At 38.2% G+C, this 15,065-nt stretch overlaps 1 protein-coding gene across 3 annotated transcripts in view; it reads left to right on the forward strand.

Annotated features, from left to right (window-relative positions):
* The first annotated feature begins 561 nt into the window (after positions 1-561).
* LOC6038702 (mucin-17) overlaps positions 562-15,065 on the forward strand; it is a 49,757-nt gene continuing 35,253 nt past the window's right edge. Inside the window, exons 1-7 of one of the 3 annotated variants that reach the window (XM_038261938.1) lie at positions 562-721; positions 930-2,082; positions 2,143-2,502; positions 7,960-8,076; positions 8,145-8,390; positions 8,459-10,057; positions 10,571-10,927. In XM_038261938.1, coding sequence (XP_038117866.1) covers positions 699-721; positions 930-2,082; positions 2,143-2,502; positions 7,960-8,076; positions 8,145-8,390; positions 8,459-10,057; positions 10,571-10,927 — 3,855 coding nt within the window. In that variant the 5' untranslated portion in view covers positions 562-698. Of the gene's footprint in view, positions 722-929; positions 2,083-2,142; positions 2,503-7,959; positions 8,077-8,144; positions 8,391-8,458; positions 10,928-15,065 lie in introns of all 3 variants that reach the window. The other 2 variants (XM_038261939.1, XM_038261937.1) reach the window with 2 other exon arrangements.

Raw genomic sequence — 15,065 nt, forward strand, 5'->3', positions numbered from 1 at the left:
GTTTTTAGAAACGCCTTTAGTCAGGGGTATTCAAAAACACCCAAAAAGCAAAAAATGAAAATTTGGTTTATTGTGAAGGCAGACAAAAATCAAAATACGAGCGCAACCTGTCAAAGCCTGTTGCGCCACGGGCTGATGTACACGCTTACGACAAACCACTCAATTTTTGTATGGCGCAACAGATTTTTTGCGGAACAGAAGAGATGCGCACTTCGGTTTGGTGGTGCGCGGATAATATAGGGCCTTTTAAAAAAACTCCAGATTTTGTTGAGCTTGTATTTAAAAAAATATTGTAATTTTTATTTTGAATTTCTAAATTTTTCAACAGGTTTGTTGAAACATTCGTTGAACAAACTATAGAGTTATCTACGTGCGCATGTATTGCGTGTACGTACACGAAAAAGATTGAGGTTAAATTTTGTACCGGCCAGCAAAACAAATGGCGTGCTAGTGTGCGTGAGAGCAGGCTTAGATAACTCTATGGAATAAGTAAGTCAATTTTGATTTTTTTACATTTCACGTTTGGCGTGTATCGAAGTAAACAGATTTGCTTGTTTGAAGCGAAGAAAGAGCTGTCAAAACAAAACAGAAACCGGCTTTGAAGTTACCGCGCGAATTTTGACAACAAAACTTAAAACTTATCTAAAAAGTTACGGGAAATATGTGTATTAGAAAAATGTTGGCTATTTATTACTTCAATGAATTGTGCTGAAATGACCAAGTAAGTGATTAGTAAATTAAACATGCTTAAAGCCCTCCTCAATATTGTGGAAAGCACGAAATGATTTAGCCTAACTTTTTCAACAACCAAACGAAAACCCATGCTAACTTGCTGTCGGATCTTATTCCGGAGCGACCTAAATTTCCGTTTTATAGTCTTTTTCCTAGCTTGACTGATCTTTTAAATTATTGTTCTAACTTTATTTCAGTCCTCAGTACAGCTTTGCCTTCAGCAAGAAGTTGATCGAAACATTGGCCAAACATTTCGAGGAAGTCCAACGGGACGAACAGAGTGGCTGGAAGCGGATCGCCCTTGAGCTGAACGATTTCGACGGCGTGCCGCTGCAATGCTGGCAAGTGCTGAGGGCGTACTTCAAGAGAAGTCTCGTGTTTAAACTTTCCAAAACGCGATTCACCGACGATCAGGAGCTGATCGACCGCCTTCAGTATCCGTACCTACGGAAGGTGTACTCCATCACCGTCAGCTTCGTGGACAAGGCCCCGAATGAAAAGGAAAACGCCGAAGACAACGTACTTTTCACCAAATCTGTCCTCGATGGAACGTACGATCCGGCTGTGGTGGCCATGTACAAGCGTTACGCATGCAAAGGAAGGAGGGTTTCCGTCTACATCAACGTGAACGACCCACGGTACAAGCTGCGCGCCGACCAGCGAGAGCTGCTGATGCAAATCGAGCAACGAAGGGCACGTAAGCACAAACCAGTCCGGCAGTTGGAAGCTGGCGTGTGGCACGATGCGGCCAGCGGTTCACGAGTAGGTGGCACGGAGGGTGATCCGGTGGTGATCGAACAGGTCGCCAGTCCAGTGCAGAAAGCGAATGGTTCTGTCCGAAGACTGCTGGACGACGAATCGCTCGATATCAACACCCAGGAGTACGAGCAGATGATGAAAGATTCCCTCGAACCGCAGCTTCTGTCGCTACCCAAAAGGCGTCGCTTCACTATAGACAGTACCGTTGATTCCGAAGAGGAGCAGGACGAATTAGAAGCAACAAGTGTCATCGATTTGACCTCGTCCGACAGTGAATGCCAGAACAGCATCGTGTTCGTAGATCCAAACGATCAATTCGCAAACTCTCTATTCAATGCCACCCATGATCCGTTGCAAATGTCCAACGCCCAGCTTGAGGCCAACTCCCAAGAGTCCCAAGTAGGTGGGGGAAAGGACACAGTTACGTCCGAACCTCTGTTTACGCCGTCCAGCGGCGAGAGCGCCAAGAACAACTCCGAACATCCTGTTGAACCGGAGCAAACTGTTTCGCAGGAGCCCGCTAGAAAGGCAGAGGTTCAAAATGTGTCATCCGACGCCGTACCCGTGGTTCAATCTTCCTCCAGTGCGAAGGTAATCCTGACCGGTGGAAGAAAATCGCCGATAAAATCTTGAATATTTTATCTTTTCTAGACATTAATGGCCGACATCGCTGCAATAACAAACCAACACGAAGTGCCTCTACAACTCCCCAACAAGGCTCCGATTGACGAAGAGAGGTCGACAGCGCCAGCGTCATTGGAGGACCTCGTGGCCAAGAGTCAACCTCCGACGTTGATTCTGAAGGAAGAACCATCGCCGGCAGGGGAAAGTCGACCACCGGTGACGGTGAAAGAGGAATCGCTGGACGATCCTCCCGCCCGGTCGGCGAAAAAGGTTGGAAACAACCCAGCGGTACCGAGTGGATCCGGGAGTGGGGAATTAGCTGTGCCGTCGACCAACGCTGGATGTGTGGCCCGGACTGCCGACAAGGTCGCTTCTTCGAATGCAAAGGTACGTTTAACTTATAAGATCAAATGATTAAAATATTTAAAATGGAGATCAAAATTACTCCCATGCACAAAAAAAGGTAAGGGGTTGTCCATAAACGACGTAACACTTTTAAACCGCCCATATTATTTCTCCACCTTCCAGAGAACGAACATAGGCACCATGTTTTGCGAAATATCAAAGGTGCAGTGCTTTAGTTGTCACCAGAACCCATTATTTTGGGTGCTTATAATAAGCACCCCAGTTTGAAGGTGCTTATTTTTTGCAAGGTTTTTTTTTAATTTAGGCATTAGATTGATGATATTTGTATGTAGATTTGGAAATAATTGCTGTAGGTGTAAGTTTAAATGTTAATCATCTTGCTTCTTGGCATTTTTTGGAAACGGGAAGAATTGCCAAAGCATTTCCCTCAGCTCGGGTTTGACCTTGCGAGAATTGACGGATGACATTTTTGAAAAGTTTCTCATAGAGATTGAGGGACACAAGGGGATTGTGTCATGCGTTCAAAGTGGCTTTTCATTAGATCTAAACAGCTGCTCCAAGAACATCCTGTATTATTCACGGTTCATTATCATATTCGTCTGCCTCATATTTTTGAAGGATTCAGTGCCTCCACGCCAATTGACCCTATTTCGGGTCGCATGAAGACAGTATTTTTTACCATTTCGAAAGTCTGCTCAAAAATAGGACACGAAGCAGTCTTTTTCTCAAGATCTACACTCACAATTCGGTCACTGATGTCTAATTTTGGCCACATTGTAACATGCCATTGCTCCTTAAGAAGTACAGAATCTTCTAGGAACTGACCAAAAACCAAGTTCTAAATGACAATGTTGACAACAATATTTTTTTCTGTGGTAAAAAAAACAGGTCATAGTTACCTTGTTTGAAAAATATGCACCAGCACCGCACCCAAATATTTTAAAGTTCGGTGCTTATCGTAGTTACCTTACTTCAAGTGCAGGTACTTATTTCCCTTCCCTGCCACCTTCCTAAGATTTTTCTTTTTTCAAGTATTTAGAGGCCTTCCATCTCCGAAAAAAAACTCCAAATCCAAATAAAAATGTCCACTTGGTTTATGGATGGTCTCTTGTCATGAATTAAAGGGGATACGGGAAGGTCCGCCATGGTGATTCCACGACTCTCGTTTTTTGAATGCATTTTTAAGAAAACCATCATATCTTAAAAAGTTCTCTGTTTGGCAGATGGAAAAGAAGACGTAGGCAAACAATCTGTCGAGTTTGAACATTGACTTTAGTCGCATAGAAGTTTTTTGTTGGCCAACCGACAGCAGCTTCCGATAGTCTGCCTTGAGAATAAAATTAACCAACCTTTAACCTCACTTATGCCAACGGTCGTATCGCTTGCTTAGGGCGACTCCCAGACCTTTACCTTGTACAACTACCAACTCCACGCGATGCTTTCGCAGCCTTGTTGTTTAAATTCGATCAAATTTGGCCAAGCGGTCAGTTTGATCGAGTTCCACAATAGGGTTGGGAAAAAGAGCCTGCGGTTTCGCTACCTTTTTCTAAGTAAGTTTAGCATCAACACTTCCCGTGCTTCTAATCCTTATTCCTATCCCGGTGTATGGTGGAGATGGGAGCGGCCGGCAATGGATGGCTTTCATGGTGCTGCCTGTCCTGTTCGGGTAGAATTGGTTTTAATTCCCTTTAATCAATTTCTATGCAACCTGAGCTGGACAATCATCACACATACATGAAGAAATCCAGTCTGCAACCCGCTAAGATCACCAGCTCCATGCGAATGCGAATGCGAAAATAAAAGTTTTTTGTTAGCCAACGTCCAGTTTCACCTTAAGAATGTTTTAAAATTTCATGAAGGTAGAAATTTTATTAAAAACTGATTAAAAAAATTAACAAATCGTAAATTAATTCATTGAAAAAATCTAAAATTTCAAAAAATTATTCGTTAAAATCAATAAATTCTTTTTTTTATTTCTAAAACTAAAACATTTTTATACTTTGATAGTTGATTGAAATATTAAAATTCAGTATCTAAAAAAACGATATCTTTATCTTTTAAATATATTAACTTCCAGATTTTTTTCTAAAGGACCAATAAACTATTGTCTCTCATGTGTTTATAGGACCTAATAATATAAACTCTAGACATGTAAATTTTTAAAATTTAAAATTGAAAAATACACCCACTCTAATTTAATTTAATTTTGTTTATTTTTAAATTTTCAAATTAAAAAAACTCAAAAATATTAAATATATAACTAAAATTTCTAAATTCTAAAATTCTTTAGTTATTAAATAATAAATTATTAAATATTATTAAATATTAATCATTAATCATTATATAATGAAAATTCTTAAATACAGACCAGACTCTTTTATCCGAAGCATCAATTTTCGAAAGTTTCGATTATTTATTTGTACCTTAAACTGGGGTCAATCGGGACACATGGGGCGAATTGGGACAGCAGTTTTAACCATGTTGGGGCACAATATTTTGATTTTTCTGGTTGGTTTCGGTTAGAACATACTCAGGCCAACAAAATGTGTACATCCATTTCCAAATTTAAAAGCTTTAAGTGCTCTAAAAACTGCTGTCCCTATTCAGACTGTAGTCCCGATTCACCCCAGATTACGGTATTTGTATTATTTGTAAGGGACATTAGATAATGGATAGCGAACAAAACAAATCGTATTTTTTTCTTTCCTTACTTTTAACGTGAAGACTTCCATCATTGCCATGATTTTTCGTTCAAAGATATAAATTTTGCGCCCCTATCAATATTTTGACAAAATTTCTTCTACAAAATGTTTAGAATACTACCCAACACATGCTGATTCATTTTGGTAACGATAATCCCATTCCTTGCGAAGTTATGGAAATCGTCATTAATCAATGATTGCCAACTAGGATGTCAATGACTGTACCACAAAATTATATAAATTTTGAAGCACAATTGATTAAGATCAAAAATTCCTTCAATGGCTTCAAGAAGGCAACAACCGACACATGCTGATTCATTTTGGTGCAGAAATTCGTTAAATTTAATGAGATACAGAGCATTTTAGAGTGATGATTATTTTTTATCGAAAATGATCAACGGCTTCACCTTAAGGTCGTAGATCAGGGGTGACTTCAGTATGGCCCGCGGACCCATTTTGAATGATCACCTGTTAAGTGATTTTATAATTCTTAAAATTAAGGTTTAGTTGACATTTATTTTCTTGTTAATATAAAACTAACGAAATAGATATTTTGTTGAATCTATTTTGTTGAAACAATTTTACACGTGTAAATGTGATTGTAAATTTCGTAAATTTCGTCAAAAACTTAAAAAAAAATTATGGGTTCTGAAACGTTCAGAATTTACTAATGTGGAAAACTGCAAAGACAGCAAAAATAAAAGTATTCCATATTAATTGAAGAGTCATGACGCAACATTTGTATGGGCTGAGCCCCAAACTTTGTAGGCACTTATAAAAGCCCCTCCTTGGGATTCGAACTCGTGACATTTTGGTTACGAATTGAGTACGTATCATGTGATTCAGCCTGACCTAAATTTTATGAAATATTATTAAAATTGGAAGAATATCAATTTCGCAATTCGCAATTTTCAGTGTAAGAACGGGCCTTGACCGATCTTATGCACCAGGTTCCCGACGAACACGCACTGCCCTTACACCTACATCTCACCCTTGCTCTGAGTCAGTACGAGCAACACGCTAGAACACGCTTTGAGTGTTCGTGCCAGGCATGCACACCTTCTTTTCCGGTTACGCCTTTTAACTCGGCCGGGGGTGGTACATTACGTAGGGTTTGATGCAAATAAGCGCATAAATAAACGAGTGGAAAAGCGTTGAGAAATAAGAGAATCAAATGAGTAAAATCGAAATCAAATGGAGGATAGTAAACAGAAGCCGCGTTAGAAAATCAGTGAAACAAAATAAACAGAAGGTAGGTGGTAGCTGAGAATGAAGAGAAGAGAAACCCCGTTGTGCGATGTTTCAGGTACATCCACAGCAGTTGACTCAACATACTGCGAATCAAAACAATACCGTCTACAATCACAAATTACTTCCCTGTCCCACATTGGCGCGCCCCTTTCATTTAGCCGTCTCGATTCTGACCCACGGCGGTCAAAGATTTACGAGCCGTTTCCACAGGCCACCAGCTAGGTCATCATGAGAACCAAGCCAACGTGGAGGTAACAAAATAGGACACTTGCAAGGAACCAGAGCCATGCTGTTTTGTCCAAACAGCACTACGGATGTAGTTGGGCTCCTTCCGGGATGTTCCTCGCCTGGGTGTCAACCGACGAGTATCATCAGTATCATGCACCCTAGGAAGAATATCAATTTACATTAAATAATAAAAAAAAAAAATGAAAAAACAAGATAAGACCATTTTTCTTTTCTTTTATTAAATTTTTTCAACAACGATTGTTTTCAGTTACAAAAGTATCAAGCATCCATCAACCTAGACCAGACCGTGGAATATATTTTATTTAAAAAAATGTTGGTTAACCTTAGGCATAAAATTGCACTATTTTTGATATTTGTTTTTAATTTAAAGTTGAACCAACTGTTGAATTGTTTTTATCCCTAATATTTAAATGACGAAAAAATACCTACAATTTAATTTTTTTTTGCATTTGGCCCGCAAGCTTATGTGAGCTTCAAATTTAGCCCGCCACTCGAAAACTTTGAGCACCCCTGTCGTAGATGGTGTCATTCAATTTTGGATTAATGACTGTTAACGATGGTTCTGGATACAGAGCCCAGAAATAGTAAATTGTAATGAAAAACTAATCACGATATGAAAAATGCTTTTACAAACAACACCTATTTTAGTAAAATTTTAATGGTCGGATTGCCTATTAAAACACCCCGAAGCTCGAGAAAGAGGGGAATTTGTATGGAAATTCCGCCTTTTCTCGAGCTTGGGAATTCTGTGGAAGGAGTGCAACCGCGTGGTTGATTTCTTTTTTGCATTTCTTTTGTTTCACTTGTGGTCCCGTTTTGAATGCAGTTGGTGGTCATTGTGTTAATTAAAATTGATTTTCTTCAGTTCTGTGTTATCATAAACATTGAAAAAAATCTTAATTTTGAAATTTATGCCAAAGGAAATATCAGACTACGACAAACAAACTCGCACTTTTTGAGAGTTTTGCAGTTTGTCGGCTTTGTTTGCAGAAATGGCAGCCTGCATACCTGTTTGCGAGTTTGTTTGATTGTCATAGTCTAATGCCTTCTTAGCTATTCAAATAACAACATAAAGAACAGTCTACGGTCGATGATCCAAATATGTTGATGACTTAACAATCCGGACTCGATTATTCGAATCAATAATTATTTTTTTTTTGTTTGTCTTATTTTTGATTGTCGAGCTTCGAAAGGCAACTTCGGATAATCGAGTCTGGACTGTGTTACGATCGCTTGAAATTACCAGGGGTGACTAATTTAACTTTTTGATCAACAGAGCACAACCGGAACGATTCCGACCGAACAGCGTACCATTACTGCTGAGCAGGTTTCTACCAAGACCGTGGAGGAAAAACGGCCAACCGTGGTGGAGGTGGCATCACCGCCGATCAAGGTACGGAAATCCGCCGTCGTAACTGAATCCATGCATTAACAAATGTTTTTTTTTTTTCTCTTTTCTAGAATGCGGAAGATCTTTTCAACAGACTATCCGGCACAGTAACTGACGGACCTGGAGGCGACTCAGCAGCGGTTCAAAGTGAGGAACCTCCGGTGCCGTCATCTAACGCTGAAAACGAACTCCACGCTCCTTCCGTTGAGATCGTACAAACGCAACCTGAAATAGCTGGGACCGCGAAGAAAGTCCAACCAGCAGTTGTGAAGGTGGAACCGCCGGACAGTGCCAAACCGAAGATGACCATTTCGGCTGTAAGGAAAGCGGCGGTCGCAATCTTGAATATCGCTTCTTAAAATTTTCGTTTTTATTGGTTTTCTAGAGCTTGCTGGCGGTATTCGATAAACTTGACGCAATGTTCGACGGCTATCATGCTACGATCACTGTTAGTGGAACACGATCGGCGTCGTCATTCGACGCCGTACACGTGATCCAGTCTTCCAGTGCAAACGCTGACGTTGCGAGGCCGGTCAGTGAACACACTACAACTCAACAACTCCACAGCAAGACTCCGGAAAAGACGAGCAGCGTCGAGCAGGGATCGCAAGTTGGATCATCGAAGATCGTTCGTGAAGAGGACCTCGTGGCCAAGAGTCAACCTCCGAGCTTGATACCGCAACAAGAACCGTCGACAGCAGATCCTGACGCTCGACCCGCACAGGTTGGCTCCGTGAGTGCGTCAACCGACGCTGAACACATTGTTCCGCCTGTCGTTGAGAGCGCGATCGCCAAGCAAATCCAACCAGTAGCTGTGAGTCCGGTCAATGAACAAACTGAAGGCAACCCAGCGGTTCAGAGTAGCTCCGATCCTGAAAATGCGCCTCTACACCTCCACAACAAGTCTCCGGAAAATACGAGCAGTGTCGAGCAGGGATCGCAAGTTGGATCTTCGAAGATCGTTCGTGAAGAGGACCTCGCAGAGGGAAGTCGACCAACTGCAGATCCTAACGCTCAATCCGCAGAGATTCTTGCGGTTCTAAATGGCTCCGTGAGTGAGTCAACGGACACTGAACACGAAGTTCCACCTGCCGTTGAGATCGTCCAACCCCAACAGAATGAAACCGGGAAGATCACTGGAAGCACTTCTGAAAATGCTGCGACCGCGAAGCAAATCCAACCAGGAGTTGTGAGGCCGGTCAATGAACACGCTGAAGGGCCTGGAGGCGACCCAGCGGTTCAGAGTAGCTCCGATCGTGAAAATGTGCTTCAACAACTCCACAAGAAGTCTTCGAAGGTCATCCGCGAGGAGGAACGCGTGGCCAAGAGTCAACCTCCGATCTTGATTCCGCAAGCAGAACCATCGACAGCAGAGGGAAGTCGGCCAACTGCCGACGTAGCTTCACTTCCCACCAAAAGTCCGCCCAATCGATCCTCAACAGAAGTTGTGCACGAAGTTCCGCCTGCCGGAATGGCGCCGACCGCGGAACAAATCCAACCAGCTGTTGTGAAGGCGGAACCGTCGGAGGCTGGTTTTTCGAGCTTGTTGGCGTCGATCGATAAATATTTAGCGCTGTACGACGACAGTGACAGCGATTCCCCCGCTCCTTCAGTTGCAAACTCCGGCACGAAAAGCGGTCCATGCAGCCCGGACGCCGGTGAGATCGCTACCTTTAGTGCAAAGGATCCACAGATCAACTCCGGACCGATCTCAACCGAGCAGTGCGCAACGGGACAATCCGATGTTGTGAAGCCGGTCAATGTACCGAGTAGCTCCGGTCATGTAGATGCACCTCAACAACTCCACAACAAGGCTCCGGAAAAGACAAGCAGTATTGAGATCATCCGTGAGGAGGACCTCGTGGCCAAGCGTCATCCTCCGAGCTTGATACCGCAAGAAGAACCGTCGACAGCAGAGGGAAGTCGACCAACCGCCGACGCAACTTTGCCTCCCACCGAAGATCCTCCCGCTCGACCCGCAAAGGTTCAACCAGCAGTTGTGAAGGCGGAACCGTCCGAGAAAGTCAAGACGACTAGTTTTTCGAGCTTGTCGGCGTCGATCGATAAATATTTAGCGCTATACGGTGCCTTTGACAGCGATTCCCCCGCTCCTTCAGTTGCAAACTCCGGTACGAAAGGCGGTCCGTGCTGCTCCGACACTGTACTCGTGGTTTCTTCTACTGGAAGCACTTCTGAAAAGGCTGCGACCGTCGATCAAATCCAACCATCAGTTGTGGGACCAATCAATGAACACACTCAAGAGCCTGGAGGCAACCCAACGGTTCAGAGTAACTCTGATCGTGAAAATGTACCTCAACAACTCCACAACAACGCTCCGGAAGAGACAAGCAGTATCATCCGCGAGGAGAACCTCATGACCAACAGTCAACCTCCGAACTTGATTCCGCAAGAAGAACCGTCGACAGCAGAGCAAAGTCGACCAACCGCCGACGCAACTTTGCCTCCCACCGAAGATCCTCCCGCTCGACCCGCAGAGGTTGTTGGACCGGTAGTATCGCCTGCTATCGAGATCGCGACCGCGAAACAAATCCAAACATCAGTTGACGCCGGTGAGACCGCTAGTGCAAAGGATCCACCGATCAACTCCGAGTCGATCTCAACTGAGCAGCGCGCAACGGGTCAACCCGATGTTGTGAAGCCGGTCATCGGGCCCGGAGGCAACCCGGCCGTTCAGAGTAGCTCCGGATGTGAAAACGTGATCCAGACTTCCGTTCCGCAGGGTAACACTGCATCATCGACGTCCAAAGCTACATCAGTCAGCGAAGAGAGCCTTCCAAACAGTTCAGCACAATACCGGTCACAAGCATCAACCTCCGGTGAACTCGTTCCGGGTGTAAGTACTTACGGGGTTCAAACTTTTCTCAAGAGCTGATGGTGATAGAAATCGATCGTAATTCCTCGATTTACGATTGAGAGAATTTTGATACGTGTTCGAAGCTTGCAGAATGTTCAAAAATTTTAGGTACCGTCATCAGGGGTGATATTGGGTCTGGGGGTGAGATCGGGTCATACAAATTTCGGCATTATTGTGGCACCCCTGATGATGGAACATGTTTATTTTTTTTAATTTCTGAAATTTTCTGAATTTAAAAAAAAAAATATTTTTTAACGTTTCTTAGTTTTTTTTAATCTTGTTAATTTTTTTTACTCTTTGATTTTTAGAATTTTTCAAATCATAAATATTTGTGTTGTTTTTTTAAATTATTGAAATTAACTTTTAATTTTATTTTTTTTTTATCTTCTTTTCTTTTTATTCTTTGATCTCTGAATTTTTGTTTTTTTTTTATTTTTAAAATTTGATAAATTTATTTTTTTTAGTTTTTTTTTATTTTTGAAATTTAAAATTTTTGATGTTAGGTTTTATTAATTAAATACATTTTTTGAATTTTAAATTTTTCCTTTTTTTTATTTTTTATTTTTTTACAGTCCAGACTCGATTATCCGAAGCCTTGATTATCCGAAGGTTTGTATGGGACTTCGGATAATTGAATCATGACCAACTTACCTTTAACATCAAATTTGAGTTCTGCGACACCACTTTAGTCAAATTTGAATATTTGATTGAAAAATGCATTTTTTGCCTTCCTCACATTACTGGGGAAAGGCAATAAAATCACTCGAAAAATGAACTTATTAATTTGTGTGGTGATTATTGCATTCGATCGTAATTTCTCGACTCACTATCGGGATTTCTCGTAATGACTTACCATAGACAAATCTCGATCTACCATCGAGAAATTACGATCGTAATTTTACCGTTGAGAAATCTCGATCGTGGATCGAGAAATTACGATCTTAATTTGTAATTCCATATTTTTTATATTTTTTGAATATTTTTTTGTTTAAACGGAATTTCTTAAAAATATTCTGAGCTCAATATTTTTAATGTAAAAAAATAACAAAATTAAAAAATCAAAAAAAAATCAAAAGCTTCAAAAATTTCAAAAAAGTCAAAAGAATTCAAAAAATTTAAAAAACTTTAAAAAATAAAAAAAATAACAAAATTTTCAAAAATTTCAAAGTTTTTAGAAATTTTAAGATTTTCAATCTCAAGAATTTCAAAAATTTCATAAAATTTAATTTTTTTTGAAAAAAATACAAAAATATTAAAAATTGAAAAAAATTCAAAAAATTCAAAAATTTTAAAAATTTCAAAATTTTAAAAATTTCAAAAAATTTAAAAATTTTAAAAATTTTAAAAGATTTAAAATTTTTAAAATTATCAGAAATCTCAATAATTTGAAATGTTTCAAAAATTTTAAAAATTTCTAAACTTAAAAAAAATTTAAAGATTTCAAAAATTTCGGAAATTTTAAAAATTTCAAAAATCACATATACTTATCGACACAGAATCACGTTCTGAGTAAATGTCTGTGTGGTGGGTGGGTGGTCAAAAAATTGTCACTCGATTATCTCCAAACTGGATGAACGGATTTTGACCGTATAAGTCTCATAGGTCTCTATTTGAAATCAGCAAGTTTAGTTAAGTACTTCAAAAGTTATGCTTAACGAGGCACATCAGCCGGAAACCCGTCCTCGAAATTTTTTTTTCTAAAACTGATATATCTCGAAAACTATAAAACATATCGATATGATTTTTGATTTAGCCCCTAGAGTTTTAATTTCTGAACAATTTGCAACTAAGCAAAACTATTTTTACAATACCATTGTTACAATGTTGGGTCCGAGAGTTGAATGTTGCATGCTGTTTTTACACTCTACATATTGTTTTTTGATCGTGTAACCCCAACAGGGCAAAACCACATTGTCAGTCCAAAAGGAAGTTGGTACGCGCTTCTCAAGACAATTATCTATTCATTGAATATAAATTTGTTTTGATATGAGTTTTCGTTTTTATAGTAAATATTCTACAAAAAAATATTTTTATCCAGCCCAAATCATGCAACAGGCACGCGACAGGCAATTTTGTTGCATACAACAGAAGTGGCAACAGCGCGTCATGCTAGCCTGCTGCTCAGCACTCGGCCAGCACGCGGCACAGCGAGAACAAAGGAGCCAAATAGGGCCGACTTCATATTTTTGTACGCTTTTAGGAAAATAAATATTGGACGACAAATTTCAACATATTTTTCACTGAAATAATGCCAACAGTAAATTATGTAATAATATTTTGCACTCTAATAAAATTTATTGATGTTCCATAGCGAGATGGGAGCGTACAATTCGTACTCGGCTAAGCATTTTCATTATGCAACCTGAAGAAAAAAAGTGAATGAAATGTTATGTAATAATAATGTAATTTGAAACTTCAAATAACACTGGTGATTTCAAAAATGAACAGTGTTTATTCTATTGAAAATTTTGATAATTTTGGTGGACTATTGACCCTATTTCTTCTCTGCTAACTTGCCGGCCCGGCTGGCCTCGGTGTGTGATTGTGTGTGCGTGTGTGTAGGCTTTGTTTTGTTGCAATCATTGCAATCAAAGGCATGGTTTTGGATTTATTTTGGCATTCACGTCGTTATCGACTGGTAAAGAGAATGATCAAATTAGATAATTTTTACAAAACAACAAAATTACAAAATTACAAAATTACAAAATTACAAAATTACAAAATTACAAAATTACAAAATTACAAAATTACAAAATTACAAAATTACAAAATTACAAAATTACAAAATTACAAAATTACAAAATTACAAAATTACAAAATTACAAAATTACAAAATTACAAAATTACAAAATTACAAAATTACAAAATTACAAAATTACAAAATTACAAAATTACAAAATTACAAAATTACAAAATTACAAAATTACAAAATTACAAAATTACAAATTACAAAATTACAAAATTACAAAATTACAAATTACAAAATACCAAAATTACAAAATAACAAAATTACAAAATTACAAAATTACAAAATTACAAATTACAAAATTACAAAATTACAAAATTACAAAATTACAAAATTACAAAATTACAAAATTACAAAATTACAAAATTACAAAATTACAAGAAACAAATGAAACAACTGATACAAATAATACAAATAACACAAATAATACAAATAATACAAATAATACAAATAATACAAATAATACAAATAATACAAATAATACAAATAATACAAATAATACAAATAATACAAATAATACAAATAATACAAATAATACAAATAATACAAATAATACAAATAATACAAATAATACAAATAATACAAATAATACAAATAATACAAATAATACAAATAATACAAATAATACAAATAATACAAATAATACAAATAATACAAATAATACAAAAATACAAATAATACAAATAATACAAATAATACAAATAATACAAATAATACAAATAATACAAATGATACAAATAATACAAATAATACAAATAATACAAATAATACAAATAATACAAATAATACAAATAATACAAATAATACAAATAATACACAAAATACAAATATAACAAATAATACAAATAATACAAAGAATACAAATAATCAAATAATACAAACAATACATATAAAACAAATAAAACAAATAACACAAATAATACAAATAATACAAATAATACAAATAACACAAATAATACAAATAATACAAATCATACAAATAATACAAATAATACAAAATTTCAACATATTTTTCACTGAAATAATGCCAACAGTAAATTATGTAATAATATTTTGCACTCTAATAAAATTTATTGATGTTCCATAGCGAGATGGGAGCGTACAATTCGTACTCGGCTAAGCATTTTCATTATGCAACCTGAAGAAAAAAGTGAATGAAATGTTATGTAATAATAATGTAATTTGAAACTTCAAATAACACTGGTGATTTCAAAATGAACAGTGTTTATTCTATTGAAAATTTTGATAATTTTGGTGGACTATTGACCCTATTTCTTCTCTGCTAACTTGCCGGCCCGGCTGGCCTCGGTGTGTGATTGTGTGTGTGTGTGTGTAGGCTTTGTTTTGTTGCAATCATTGCAATCAAAGGCA

This window comes from Culex quinquefasciatus, chromosome 3 (genome assembly GCF_015732765.1).
Source record: "Culex quinquefasciatus strain JHB chromosome 3, VPISU_Cqui_1.0_pri_paternal, whole genome shotgun sequence".
Lineage (NCBI taxonomy): Eukaryota > Metazoa > Arthropoda > Insecta > Diptera > Culicidae > Culex > Culex quinquefasciatus.